General features: G+C 43.4%; 1 protein-coding gene across 1 annotated transcript in view; it reads left to right on the top strand.

The window, feature by feature from the left end:
• enpep (glutamyl aminopeptidase) overlaps positions 1-14076 on the top strand; it is a 129513-nt gene that overhangs the window by 63782 nt on the left and 51655 nt on the right. Inside the window, exons 5-7 of the mRNA XM_068039852.1 lie at positions 8222-8376; positions 10202-10315; positions 11046-11180. Of these exons, the coding sequence (XP_067895953.1) occupies positions 8222-8376; positions 10202-10315; positions 11046-11180 (404 nt within the window). The remainder of the gene's footprint in view (positions 1-8221; positions 8377-10201; positions 10316-11045; positions 11181-14076) is intronic.

The following is a 14076-nucleotide window of genomic DNA, read 5'->3' as shown; positions in this document are numbered from 1 at the left end:
AGAAGGAAGAAGAGGATGAGAAAAACAGGATGCAATCTAGACAGCTCCTTTTTTCCCAGGCTGTTCATGAAGAGGTCGTTGAGTGCAATACTGGTAACTGCAACCCAATTCCCCAGTCACCAACAGTCCTACGCCTTACCTTCCCTCTGGCCGGGAATTTACCCTAGGCAGCCGGGTGCCGGCCACCGATTGAAAAGTTGGTGGCGAACCTGCTTCCGCCTTGCCTGGGGATCCGACCTGTCTTTTGCAGGTCGCTGGGCTTCAATTATTCCGAGGCAGGACTTCCACCCGCTTGAGGTAGGAAGTCCCGCCTAATGGAGCTGCTGGCCAGCAGCTCCTAGACCCAGCAGCATCACCAGGAGTGGTGATCACCAACAGCTCAGCTAGATGTCAAGATGCCGTGGAGCCTGGACAGCAGGTAAGATTTGGTTGCCTCGCCAGGGGTAATCAGTTGGCCCCTGGTGAGGCAAGTGTGGTTGGTTGGTGGGACGGGGGTGCTGTGTTGGGTGTTGAGGGTGGTTGGGGTAGTGGGGGCGGCCCTCCATAGGGCACAGGGTGCCCGAACATGAGGGCATCCCCGGGACGTTTGAGAGCCACCTGGTTTTGTTAGGCAGCTTCTCTCGGCTCCTGGACGCCCGATTGCCACATGTAAAATCCGCGTGGAGGTGGGTGAAGGCCCTTAAATGGCCATTAAGTGGCCTCTTAAGGGCCTTAATTGGCCTGAGGCAGGTGGGCCGTTTTACGCCACCGCCGCCCTGCGTAAAGTGGAGGCGGGGGTGGGTTGGAAAGGAGCCTCCCGCTCCATTCTACGCCACTCCCCCCCCCCCCCCCCCCCCCCCCCACCACCACCATTACGCTCATCGGGGTGGCATAAAATTCCGGCCTCTGTCTCTCACCATCACAGCATTTGTTTGGTCACAATGCAAAAATAAAAGGCACCACAAAACATTTCAAACCAAATTTATTAATGAAATCATGCCATATTACATGCAGAAGTCAACTAATCACCCTTGCACATCCCCTTTAGTGTCTGTTTTCAATGTGCCTTTGCCTGTCCTAGTGCTTTACACAGTGCTACCTCAGTGGCTGTAGAATGGCTGGTGTAAAGGTGTTGACTTCCATTGAAGGAGACAGCAGATAGCCTTGGAGGGATCCTCAAGCAACTCTGGACCTAGAAGGCCCATCTGCAGACTGCACCAACTGGGTATGTCTGGCAGCAGTCAGGACTGGCATGCTGATAGGCCATAACAAGGGCGCAGGTCACTGGTGGGATGGAAGGATGAATGTTGTTCTCCTAAAGAGAATAGCAGGTTTGTGCCCCATGGAGCCACTGCCACTCTCCTCAGGTGACACCTCAGCAATCCTTGGAATCTGTTGGACTGATGTCACACCCTTCAAGCCTCTTTGCAATTCATGGCAATGATGACAGCAGTCTGAGTGTGCATTGTAGCAAGCTAACCTTGCATGACCTCAATCTGGGCTTCCACTGTAGCATTCAGACATTGGGTGGCTGTTGCTTGTGGTACAACAGAAGCTGTGACAATGGCCATCAGACGCTGCATCATGGTTAGGCCCATAAGTGCGCAGACAGAATTGGCCACCATTTCCATGCCAGAAAGGATGGCTTCAAACTGTGAGTAATGCTCTGTGCTAAGGGCCCCTCCATGCTTCTTGACATTGACCGCAGGCTTTCTGCATGCTTCCCTCTGCACCTAGCATTCTGTTGTGTATCAGCATTCTTCTGTAGGTTACCCCATTATTTGAGTCTTCTGCAGCCAGCCAGCCCAGACTGCTGCCGCACATGTCTAGTTGGTGCGAGTCCGCAGCTGGGCCTTCTCAGCTTGAGGTCATCATCCAAGGCCGTCTACAGTTTGCTGCACTGAAAGTCAGCAGAAACTGTGTGTGAGCTCACCCTCTGGTGACCTCGCAACTGCACTATCCTTGACTCCAGCTCCAGCTGCACTCCATTCATGCCTGGTGTCTTGCCTTGTGCAGATTCTGCCACTAATCTAACATCTAAGACAGTGGCACTCAAACTTTTTTTAGTTGAAGGTCCCCTTTTCAAATGAATTAGTAATTGTGGAAAATGTATCTAAATTATAATGCTATATTGTACTCATAATAGGGTAGTGCTGCATGTAAAGAGTGCTTTAATAATGCTTTAAAGAAAACAGATACTGACTTACAGCTATCAGTGAGAAGGGTGTGCCTACTTCTCACTCAAAGTTTATCTGACTATGGGTTCCAGGGGTCCGGGACACCAGTTTGAAAGCCACTACTCTAAGGTAAGAGCCCCACCATTGGTCATGGCCTCATCAACAGCATGCGATTAACATCTGTAAGTTTCAGGTGGATGTTATCTGAATAAAGGTAAGACAGAGGATACCCAACCCATCTCGTCTTGGGATTCTTGACTAAGATAGACCTACAAGGTACGGACTTGCGTTCTTTAATCAGGTCCAAGAGTTTATTAAGTTAACTAAGATTTATAAAGTTAATACTTAATGGCAAAAGGTATACAGCTACAACTCAGCGTCGATGGTTCCTGCTTCTGAGCTCGCTGGGGCACAGTCTTCTCTCATTCTTTTCTTGCTGTGTTATGTTGATCGTAGCCTATCTTCTTCTGAGTGTGCCATTGAAGTCCTGTAACCCCCTCTCTTTTATCTTTCATGGGGTGCTAGGATTTTACCATATTAGGTTATGAATTGTTCCAGGTATCTTTATTGGTCCAGGTTGACATCATTGTTAGATCCTCGTTAGTTAATAGCTCAACATACATGCTTTGAAGATGTTTCCTTTTTTTATTTTAGCAAGGATCCCAAAGATCATATTCTTGCTGATACCAACCAATTTCTGCAGTTTCACATTTATCTCATCTCTCCCCCCTGAGGTCTCCAACCCACCTCTCCCATTGTTCTTACACAAAGGTTTGAACAGAGTATAGCCTTGAAAAACCATTTCATAGTAAAACAAGCGTTAGCTCAAACAGACTTCAATATATTAGTATACATAGCATACAAGCCTAGTTTCTTGCAGAAAGAGTATTACAAAGTTATTCATAAAATAAAGCCATGAAAATGCTCTAAACTCTACACATCCAGCACCATCTCCTCCATGGGTGTTAGGAGATGCAGGCTCACCTGTCGCCCACCAGTTAATTTCTGCTGTATCCGGTTGTGCACCACCTTGTCCTGCAAGAGAGAGGAACGTGGGTCAGTGAGTGTCATGCAGTCTGTTTGGGTGATATGGCAGTTATGGTTGACTAGCTGGCAGTGTGTGCAAGCTGTGATGTGGGTGTGAGGGTGAGGTGAAGCATATTGTTACGACCAGGTGAGGAAAGGGTTTCAAGCTCCCCTCTTGGCCCTTTCCTGGTTTGACCTTAACAGGGTTTTAGAACATTAGAACATTACAGCGCAGTACAGGCCCTTCGGCCCTCGATGTTGCGCCGACCATCTGACCTACACTATTCCATTTTCATCCATATGTCTATCCAATGACCACTTAAATGCCCTTAAAGTTGGCGAGTCTACTACTGTTGCAGGCAGGGCGTTCCACGCCCCTACTACTCTCTGCGTAAAGAAACTACCTCTGACATCTGTCCTATATCTTTCACCCCTCAACTTAAAGCTATGTCCCCTCGTGTTTGCCATCATCATCCGAGGAAAAAGACTCTCACTATCCACCCTATCTAACCCTCTGATTATCTTGTATGTCTCTATTAAGTCACCTCTCCTCCTCCTTCTCTCTAACGAAAACAACCCCAAGTCCCTCAGCCTTTCCTCGTAAGACCTTCCTTCCATACCAGGCAACATCCTAGTAAATCTCCTCTGCACCCTTTCCAAAGCTTCCACATCCTTCCTATAATGCGGTGACCAGAACTGCACGCAATACTCCAGGTGCGGCCGCACCAGAGTTCTGTACAGCTGCAGCATGACCTCATGGCTCCTAAACTCGATCCCCCTACTAATAAAAGCTAACACACCATATGCCTTCTTAACAGCCCTATTAACCTGGGTAGCAACCTTCAGGGATTTATGTACCTGGACACCAAGATCTCTCTGCTCATCTACACTACCAAGAATCTTCCCATTAGCCCAGTACTCTGCATTGCTGTTACTCCTTCCAAAGTGAATCACCTCACACTTCTCCGCATTAAACTCCATTTGCCATCTCTCAGCCCAGCTCTGCAGCCTATCTATGTCCCTCTGTACCCTACAACACCCTTCGACACTATCCACAACTCCACCGACCTTCGTGTCATCCGCAAATTTACTAACCCACCCTTCTACACCCTCATCCAGGTCATTTATAAAAATGACAAACAGCAGTGGCCCCAAAACAGAACCTTGCGGTACACCACTAGTAACTAAACTCCAGGATGAACATTTGCCATCAACCACCATCCTCTGTCTTCTTTCAGCTAGCCAATTTCTGATCCAAAGCTCTAAATCACCTTCAACCCCATACTTCCGTATTTTCTGCAATAGCCTACCGTGGGGAACCTTATCAAACGCCTTACTGAAATCCATATACACCACATCCACGGCTTTACCCTCATCCACCTGTTTGGTCACCTTCTCGAAAAACTCAATAAGGTTTGTGAGGCACGACCTACCTTTCACAAAACCGTGCTGACTATCGCAAATGAACTTATTCTTTTCAAGATGATTATAAATCCTATCTCTTATAACCTTTTCCAACATTTTACCCACAACCGAAGTAAGGCTCACAGGTCTATAATTACCAGGGCTGTCTCTACTCCCCTTCTTGAACAAGGGGACAACATTTGCTATCCTCCAGTCCTCCGGCACTACTCCTGTCGACAATGACGACATAAAGATCAACAACAACGGCTCTGCAATCTCCTCCCTGGCTTCCCACAGAATCCTAGGATAAATCCCATCTGGCCCAGGGGACTTATCTATTTTCGCTCTTTCCAAAATTGCTAACACCTCCTCCTTGTGAATCTCAATCCCATCTAGCCTAGTAGGCTGTATCTCAGTAATCTCCTCGGCAACATTTTCTTTCTCTACTGTAAATACTGACGAAAAATATTCATTTAACGCTTCCCCTATCTCCTCTGATTCCGCACACAACTTCCCACTACTATCCTTGATTGGCCCTAATTAACTCTTATCATTCTTTTATTCCTGATATACTTATAGAAAGCCTTAGGGTTTTCTTTGATCCTATCCGCCAATGACTTCTCGTGTCCTCTCCTTGCTCTTCTTAGCCCTCCCTTTAGATCCTTCCTGGCTAGCTTGTAACTCTCAAGCGCCCTAACTGAGCCTTCACGTCTCATCCTAACATAAGCCGCCCTCTTCCTCTTGACAAGCGCTTCAACTTCTTGAGTAAACCACGGCTCCCTCGCTCGACAACTTCCTCCCTGCCTGACAGGTACATACTTATCAAGGACACGCATTAGCTGCTCCTTGAATAAGCTCCACATTTCGTTTGTGCCCATCCCCTGCAGTTTCCTTCCCCATCCTACACATCCTAAATCTTGCCTAATCGCGTCATACTTTAACTACGTTAACTTTGTTAACACAGTGCTTTTAGCTTACCACCTCACTGAATCCTTGCTCACTGCACTCTAATTGTAATTGCAAAGGAACCACTTAGACAGGTTTTCTTAGGTTTAAACAAGAAAGATGTAAGTTTATTAACCTTATCACTCTAACTTGGTTAAAATTACAAAACTACGCAATGCAACCATGCAAGCATCCATACGAGATAAACACACACACAAATAGTTACAGGGAGGAGAAAGAATTAAAGGGGGAGGTTTGGAGTAGTCAATGGAATTCATTTACTGTCTTTGGTTTTGCTGTAAAGTCCTTGGTTGAAATTGCGATCTTGTAGTTCTCGCTGGGGCCCAATGCATACTTTCAAATTTGCTTCTGTGGTACCAGAAGGCTGAAGAGGTCCTCTGTCTTGAGGCTTAAGCTGCTTTCATGGGTCTCTGGATCTTTGCTTGAGAGAGAGAGACAGGGAGAGAAGGCTTCCTTCTCTTTGGTCTTCAAATTAGAGTCTGCCCAAACCTTTCGGTGAGGCACAATTCAAATAGTTCCCAGTCCGGCCAGCCGATAAGTCATGTGACCAGCTCTTTGTTTGAAACAGCATTCCTTCGAGGGTTGTTGATTCTCAAAGTTCTGCAGTCACACTCAGTGGGGTGTGGAGCTCTGGCTCGAAAACAGACAAAGAATGTTGATTATTATGATTATGATTGCACAGACCAGTCTTGTTAATTGAATCAGTGAGCACTTCCATTGTCTCTCTACTCAACTGTCTCTCAGAATGCAAATGTGCAGCCATGTTTCAGCTGTCCAACTCTGTAGTTTTTTTTAAACAAGTTCTGTGCAACGTCCAGCAAAAGGGTTTAAGTAGTGTTCCATCTGACAAAATTAATATGTTTCCATTTGGCAGGTGAATGTAGGTATGAAGCCTGATTGATAGAGATTGTTGATAGGTGAATAATGGAGATGTGATTCGAGCAGTGTCTGAGGTGCAGTTGGTAGGATGTGGCATTTGAAGATACATTCACTGACTTTGACCACTTGCGTGAGGTAATTTAATTTCTTTCAGCACTGCACCTGGATGCTCAGGGCTCAACTCCTGACATTCACCTCCATGGCTATCTGCTCCCACTACCTTTTCATCTTGTGCTGTGAGGGTCTCTTTTCCCCCCTGGAAGGTACAGGCCATCTCTCCGCCTTTCTACCTCCTCTATCAAGACTGCCAGTGGAGTATCCGTAAACATTGGAATGCGCTCTCTCCCATGTTGTGCCATTACACATTCTTTCCCAGGTCACAGTCTCTTCAACCACAACTCCCAGCACCTGCTGCAGCCTCAAAGCTCCTCCCCTTTGAGAGACAGGCTGACTTTAAGCACTGTAAGCTAACTTTAAGTAGTGTTAGTCGCTCACGATATTGCCCCCCCCCCCCCCACTGATGTGCCCAGCCAATGAACAGTGTGATTAGCACCAGCTGGACGCAGCGATCATTTAAATGAGCAGGCAGTATAAAGTTGGTATGCTGCTTGCATTCTAATCAACGACTGAGCATTAATTACACATGGCAATCCCCGCATCTGTTTTCGGGAGCTGCGTGATTTAACCCCCTCAGAATTGTTACCACCACCCAGTGCTTTTATTTTCACTTACGGTTAATTTCCCATTGCCACTGCTGCACCCATCCAAATCTGCTCCCAAAGCAAGGGATGAACTGACCTTAAAAGATTGAATGCATGCACTTGTATTTAAGTCTCTTTAATCTCCCAACATGCAAACTACACCAAAAGTAGAAAATCCACATTTCATTGTTCAGGTCAAAGGTGAATAAAGGCCACTCAGCCAAGATCACAGTCGGCTCCATTATGGCCTCTGCAAGCCTTGCTGTGGGGATTTTCAAGGTGGAAGCCTATCAGTAGTGAGATGAAAGACAACTTATAAAATTAAACGCATTCCATATTTCTAATAGAATCTTAGTGAGTCTATTTTTTTTAATGAACTATTTTAATATTAGAATGTTGATGGTTAACAATGCAATACAAAATTTAATCTACTAGCTAAGAAATCCTTGATAACTCATTCCTGAACATTATGGCAAAGATAGGTCATGGAACACACTTCGGCATTTTTTTTAATATCAGATGTATTGTGCGTGCTGTTCACTACACCAACATCCATAGTATGTTCATTTCTTATCTGAACACTTCTTGTCTCAATCACCTAACTGATGGTAACCATTGCAAAACATGGACAGAAGTCTACAAAAACTAATAGTATGTATGAGAACCAGTAGAATTGAATGCAACTGATGAGATAGAAATAATTCGATATCCTTCATTTGTAGAATAAATTCAGTATTTTATTTTTCCCTTTGGCAAATAAAAAGAGCCTCAGAGTATGCATAATTCAGTTGGTAATCAGTTTCTCCAAAGTAAGACATAAAATTTAATTGAAATTAGTATTTAATATTAATCATAAGATGTCAGACTTTTGTTTATTTTATCATTAAATGCCACATATAGCATCTAGTATCTACAAATGATAAAGGAATGTGGGAAGTGTGAACTACAGACCAAAATCTGTTGAATATTTTGTTCATTTTGTAGGTCCATATGGTTGTTGTTTATTTTGCAAATCTGAAATAATAAAGTGCATACAATGTTCACATTTCTATCCTGTAAATCTTTTTGATGCCATTCCTTACATTGCAGATATGATTGCCATCCCAGACTTTGGTACTGGTGCAATGGAAAACTGGGGACTGATCACCTACAGAGAGACTAACCTGCTGTTTGATAAAAATGAATCTTCCTCATCCAATCAGCAACGGGTCGCTTCAGTTATTGCCCATGAACTTGTTCACCAGGTACTGTAAGGATGCAATATTCAGTGTTCAGGAATGCCCAATTTGTACATTATGGATTTGTAATGAGCTGCAGATAATGAGATCTGTTTTAAGGCTAATGCTAGATCGTAAATGTCTCCTGTGCCTTCCTTTAGGCATGTATTTTTTTCTTTTGTTTATTCAATGGTGAGTCTGGAATTGCTGCGTTCCCACTAACCAAAATTAAATAATTAGAAATAGAGACACTGACAAGGTTTTAAAGAAGGAGATGATGTTGATAAGACTTAGATCAATGAACTGTGAAAAAGACAAAGGGATCTAACAAAATCAATACTCATTGGATAAAAAGGTTAAGTAAGACATGATGCAGAATTTTTAAGATGATTGAAGAGAATCGATGAGCTGGAGGTGAAGTTCTTTGTGTTAAAGCATGGGATAGAAACTGAGACTACAATAAAGATAAACAATTTGTTTAAGAGCAACTGTCTATCTACCATGTAGAGTTTTTCATTAATTGAAAAACCCTACACGAAATATGGTGAATATTGACTCTTTTGCAACATGAAACTCTGAAAGTTTCCAATATCAACAAGAAGTAAAGAATGCTGATTCAGCACTAAGGTAAGGTGGTGGGGCGGGGGAAATGACAATGGTCTGTGAGGTCCTGAATATGGGTCTAAATTAAGAGATGACCTAATTGGGCTCAGAGTGCTTGTTCATACCTTATTTTGTTTTTGGAATATCTCAAAAGTTAGTTTAAAAGGTTTATTGAGCTGCAGACTTCTTGATTTATTTTCATTATGCTTGTTTCAACATGGTTTACAAATGGTGCAAAATACAAAACAGCGAACATAAAAATAGTGTAGTCAAGTCCCCAATAACATGATGTCATGAGGAAGACCATTTTAAAAAGATTTTCCATTGGCATGTTGTGGGGTTTTGAATGAATGATTTGGTTAAAGAAATGCTGCAAGTTTCTTGTTTTCATCTGATGCTACTTACTCTTCATATGTGGCAAAAATATTATTGACTCTATTGCACAATACATCTGTCCATATTTTGAAAGATAAATACAAGTCATTGCTCAAAAACAAGGGCTAAATTTCTTCTCCATAATCATGGAAATACATTTGGGACAAATGACTTTTGTCAATTTTAGAGAGATACATTTTACAATTTAGCACTTTTGGCAAAGATCTTTGCATAACAGGAGCCCATGCCAGACATTTAGGTCCTGAGATCAGCATGCAAAACCTATATTCCTTATTTGTACTCCTGCCACATAAAGCTCTATGTTGCAAGTACAAACTGTAAAATGCACCCTGAGTCTGCATTCCTTTACTTGCTGTTGAATCATGAGTTTGTCTTTGTGTGCTAACAAAATGAAAGATATCCCAAACAGGGAAGAGTCATTTAATATTTTGCATAGCCCTAATATGAAGACCATTCATTAGCATGTATAAAATCAAAAATCCTGTGGACGTTTAACATACGCAGTTACATCTGATTTCTCTCGGAGCTATACTGCGGATGTACAGTCCAGTCCTTTACAATCCAGAATCAACCGGGAGGAGTGTGGGCGCAGAAAGCAAACCCACCTATTTATATATACTAGTTCACAACTAAGATTGCCTAAGTTGAACTTTGATTGTAGGTCATGTCTTTCTGCATCATTAGAGCCATCAGCTCTAGAAATATGAGGTTCAAATTGTGGAAATAGTTGTGCAAACCTTCAGAAACCTTACTTCCAGATGTTTCCTTTAGCTTTCTTTTTGGTTGAAGTCAAATGAAACCAAACTTACCAAACTCAATAGCATGTCAATAACACATGTATTCATACTTGTAGTGGTTTGGAAATCTTGTGACCATGGATTGGTGGGACGACTTGTGGCTGAATGAAGGATTTGCCAGTTTCTTCGAGTACATTGGAGTTAATGCAACAGAACCAGATTGGTTAATGGCAAGTCAATCTTTCACATAGGTTCTGAAATTACATTGTATGATACCAGCGTACAAATGCATAACACATTCTTTGTAAATTCCTTTTTCTGCTATTTTAGTGGAGGTATCAATCATGTATTAATCAGTTTAAAATAATTGGATTCACAGTGAGTAAACAAATTAGCATCTCACTGTCCTCTGAGCAGGAAGAAGGTAATCAATGGTGATTGGGAAGGAAAATTAGGGACAATGGAGTGGATGAAAAATATTTAAAAGTTGACTAGGCTATTTACATCAAAGGGTGAAGGAACTGATCATTAGTCCTGAAAATCAGCTAATGGTTTTTGAAAAGCACTTCATTTAACAATGATGAAGGACTGTGAAGTGATCAATGTGAAGCAATGACTCACTATCAAGTGCCAGTAACCTAAATTTTAAAATTTCACTAAGTGAATGCATGCATGTTTGGATACATCACTGCTGTCAATACTCAGTTACCACAGCTACAGTCTGCAAAATAACAAATCTGAACATTGAATTAAAATTAATGCTGAAAATTAGGAATTCTTTACCTTTCCAGTGAAAGCAGCGATTATCATCTTTTACTTTCTAATTGCTTCTCATCACTTTTTATAAGCTAATAAATACACTGGCAGGCTATGTGTATTACCTAGTCACTCTGTAGAGTAACTTGTACAACTATGGATGATTGGGTTGATCAGTAATATCTCTAATATTATCTTTCACAGTTGGATCAAATTCTTATAAATGATGTTTTGTCTGTAATGGCTGATGATGCTTTGTTATCATCCCATCCAATTATTGTTAATGTAGCAACGCCAGCAGAAATTACCTCTGTATTTGATGGCATATCGTATAGTAAGGTAAGAATTGCATTTAATTATTGTAAATAAGTTATACATTGTACCTTCTTTGTAGCATTATTTTGTGAAGCATAAAAATGATATCTTGCAGTATTTTGCACAGTTTTCAATTACTGAATTGGCTGAATTTTCCCAGCCCTGTGGAGAGGGCTTGGAGGTGGTAGGGCCGGAAAAATAGTAGGAAAACGGCATTAATGGGAGAATCCCCGAAGTCTTCCCGTCACTGGTCAAATTTCCCAGGGATGGCCAGAGAGCAAGAACTAGAGCCCGCTGCCCAGCAGCAGGCATCCAATTGAGGCTGTTAAGGAGGTCACGAACAGCGATTTGGCACAGCATTTTGAATTTTGTAGAAGCCGCACAGGTGTCTCGGAGCTTAGCAGTTCGCCAGTTGCAATGCGGCGAGAGTACAGTGGGAGGTGATTGTTGCCTGTAATTGACAGGCAATAAGAAGTGCAGTGTTTCCAAGCAGGAACGCTCATGGCTGCCATTGGAGGGAGTGCAATTTAAAGGGATTGCTTTGTGCAAGGACTACTACAGAGGCCAGTAACTGGAAGCCTTTTTGCCCAGGCAAGGTAAGGCACCTCTACAGGGTTGAAGGCTGCAAAGTGAGATGGGTGCCCTGCACTGTGTTTACCACCTCCAATCAGCAGGAGAGTGAGAAGAACTTCAGCAGCTGCATGGAAATGGGCTGCAGCAGCAGCATGATGCTATGCTGGCACATACACTTGGAAAGTGAATAGGGGCAGTAAGGCAGGCACATGGTCAAAGAAAGCACAAGCCAGTGCAAAGGGTCTGCAGAAACAACTCGGCTTCATGGACCTTGCAAAACTCTTGGAACTCGCTCCCTGATAGCACTGTGGGGGTACCTGCACCAAATGGATGGCAGCAGTTCAAGAAGGCGGCTCACCATCACCTTCTCAAGGGCAGTTAGGGATGGGCAATAAATGCTGGCCTTCCCAGCGTCACTCACATTACAAGAACAAATTTAAGACAAAAATCTTCAGAGCACCAGTGTCTCTGAAGGCTCCGTTTATCAAGACAGATGTTTGCTAACCCATGCAGAATGCTGGAAGAGGAGTTGCAGCCACTGGGATGTGGGTGTACCCATTGCTTGTGGTGGTGAAGGTGACCTTGGTACTCAAATTTTTTGCTACACAGTCGTTTCATGGATTGTCTGGACACCTTTGTGGGATTTCGCAATCTGCTGGCCATCATTGCATGAAGCAGGTGATGGATGTCTTGTTTGCAAGAGTAGGGGGGTACATAAGGTTCTGAACTGCCAATGCGTGTCAGGCTGAGAGGCCAATTGGCTTGGCTGCAAAGAGATATAAAGGTTAAATGAATGGGCAACAAGGTAGCAGATGGAGTATAATGTGGGGAAGTCTGAGGTTATTCACTTTGAGAATAACAGTGAGAACTAAAGCAGAATATTTTTTAAAAGGCATGAAACTTCTAAATGTTGATGTTTAGCTAGACATGGGAGTACTCGTACAAGGAACGCATAAAGTTAGCATGTAAGTAAAGCAAGCAGTTAGGAAAAGCAAATGGTATGTTGGCCTTTATTGCAAGGGGATTGGAGTTAAAGAATAAGGAGGTCTTGCTACAGTTGTACAGGGCTTTAGTGCGACCACACCTGGAGTACTGTGTGCAGTTTTGGTTTCCATATTTAAGTAAGGATATACTTGCATTGGAGGTGGTACAGCGAAGGTTACCTAGATTGGTCCCTGGTATGAGAGGTTTGTCCTATGATGACAGGCTGAGTAAATTGGGCTTATACTCTGTAATTTAGAAGAATGAGAGGTGATTTCATTGAAACGTACAAGATTCTGAAGGGCTTGGCAGAGTAGACACTGAGAGGTTGTTTCCCCTGGCTGGGGAATCTAGAATACGGGGGCACAGTCTGAGGATAAGGGGTCGATTATTCAAGACTGAGATGAAGTGAAACCTCTTTATTCAAAGGGTTGTGAATCTTTGGAATTCTCTACCCCAAAAGTTTGTGGATGGTCCATCATTGAGTTATTTAAGTCTGAGATAGACAGATTTTTGGTTCGTCAGGGAATTAAGGGATATGTGGAGCAGGCGGGAAAGTGGAGTTGAGGCAGAAGATTAGCCATGATATTGAATGATGGAGCAGGCTCAAAGGGCCATTTGGTCTACTTCTGCTCCTGTTTCTTATGTTCTTAGGCCTGCTGCATGCATTCATCCATGCTTGGTGCTGCATCCAGTGCTAATGATTGGCCATGGTGCTCTGATGTGACGCTATCCTCTGTCTTGATGCACACATTTGTCCTTGTTGAGTCCCTGTACATGGGGCATCCATGGCGCTGCACATGTCATGGCCGCCATATTATACATGCAGGCCTACAACCTTGTCAGCCCTCACTCATCATTGAGGTGAGTCCAACACTGCACCCATGTTCATGCCATGATCCCGCAGCTGCTCACTTCTTCAGCCACCTCCAGCCAGGCCTTCTTCGTGAAGCTGGCTGACCTCCTCCTGCCCTTTGGGAATAGTACCCCTCTCCTTTCCTGCAAGGCCTGCAAGAGCACCCTATGGGAGACATCACTGAAGCATGGAACCACCCTTCCTTGCACTTAAGCCATCACCTCACTCATTGTCTTCTGCAGCACCCCTTCTGCAGCCTTCTCTGTGTGCAGCCAATATGAAGGCTGCACACTCCCCTTTAAAAATGATGTTAATTGGCTGCATATCAGAAGATTGCTGCAGAAGTCCCGCCATCAGCACCATCTGGAAATGACCCCGGCATCGGGATCTCAAGCTCATCGGCAAAATCCAGCCCAATGATTCAGAAACGATGGGATGAAATAGTGGTGTGTGATACTAGTAAGGAATGCATTGATACATTTGCATGAAATTCACTATTTTAAAAGTTTA

Source organism: Heterodontus francisci, chromosome 1 (assembly GCF_036365525.1).
Source record: "Heterodontus francisci isolate sHetFra1 chromosome 1, sHetFra1.hap1, whole genome shotgun sequence".
In the NCBI taxonomy this organism is placed as follows: domain Eukaryota; kingdom Metazoa; phylum Chordata; class Chondrichthyes; order Heterodontiformes; family Heterodontidae; genus Heterodontus; species Heterodontus francisci.
Note: the sequence above shows the minus strand (reverse complement) of the source record. Positions and strands in the feature narration are given on the sequence as shown.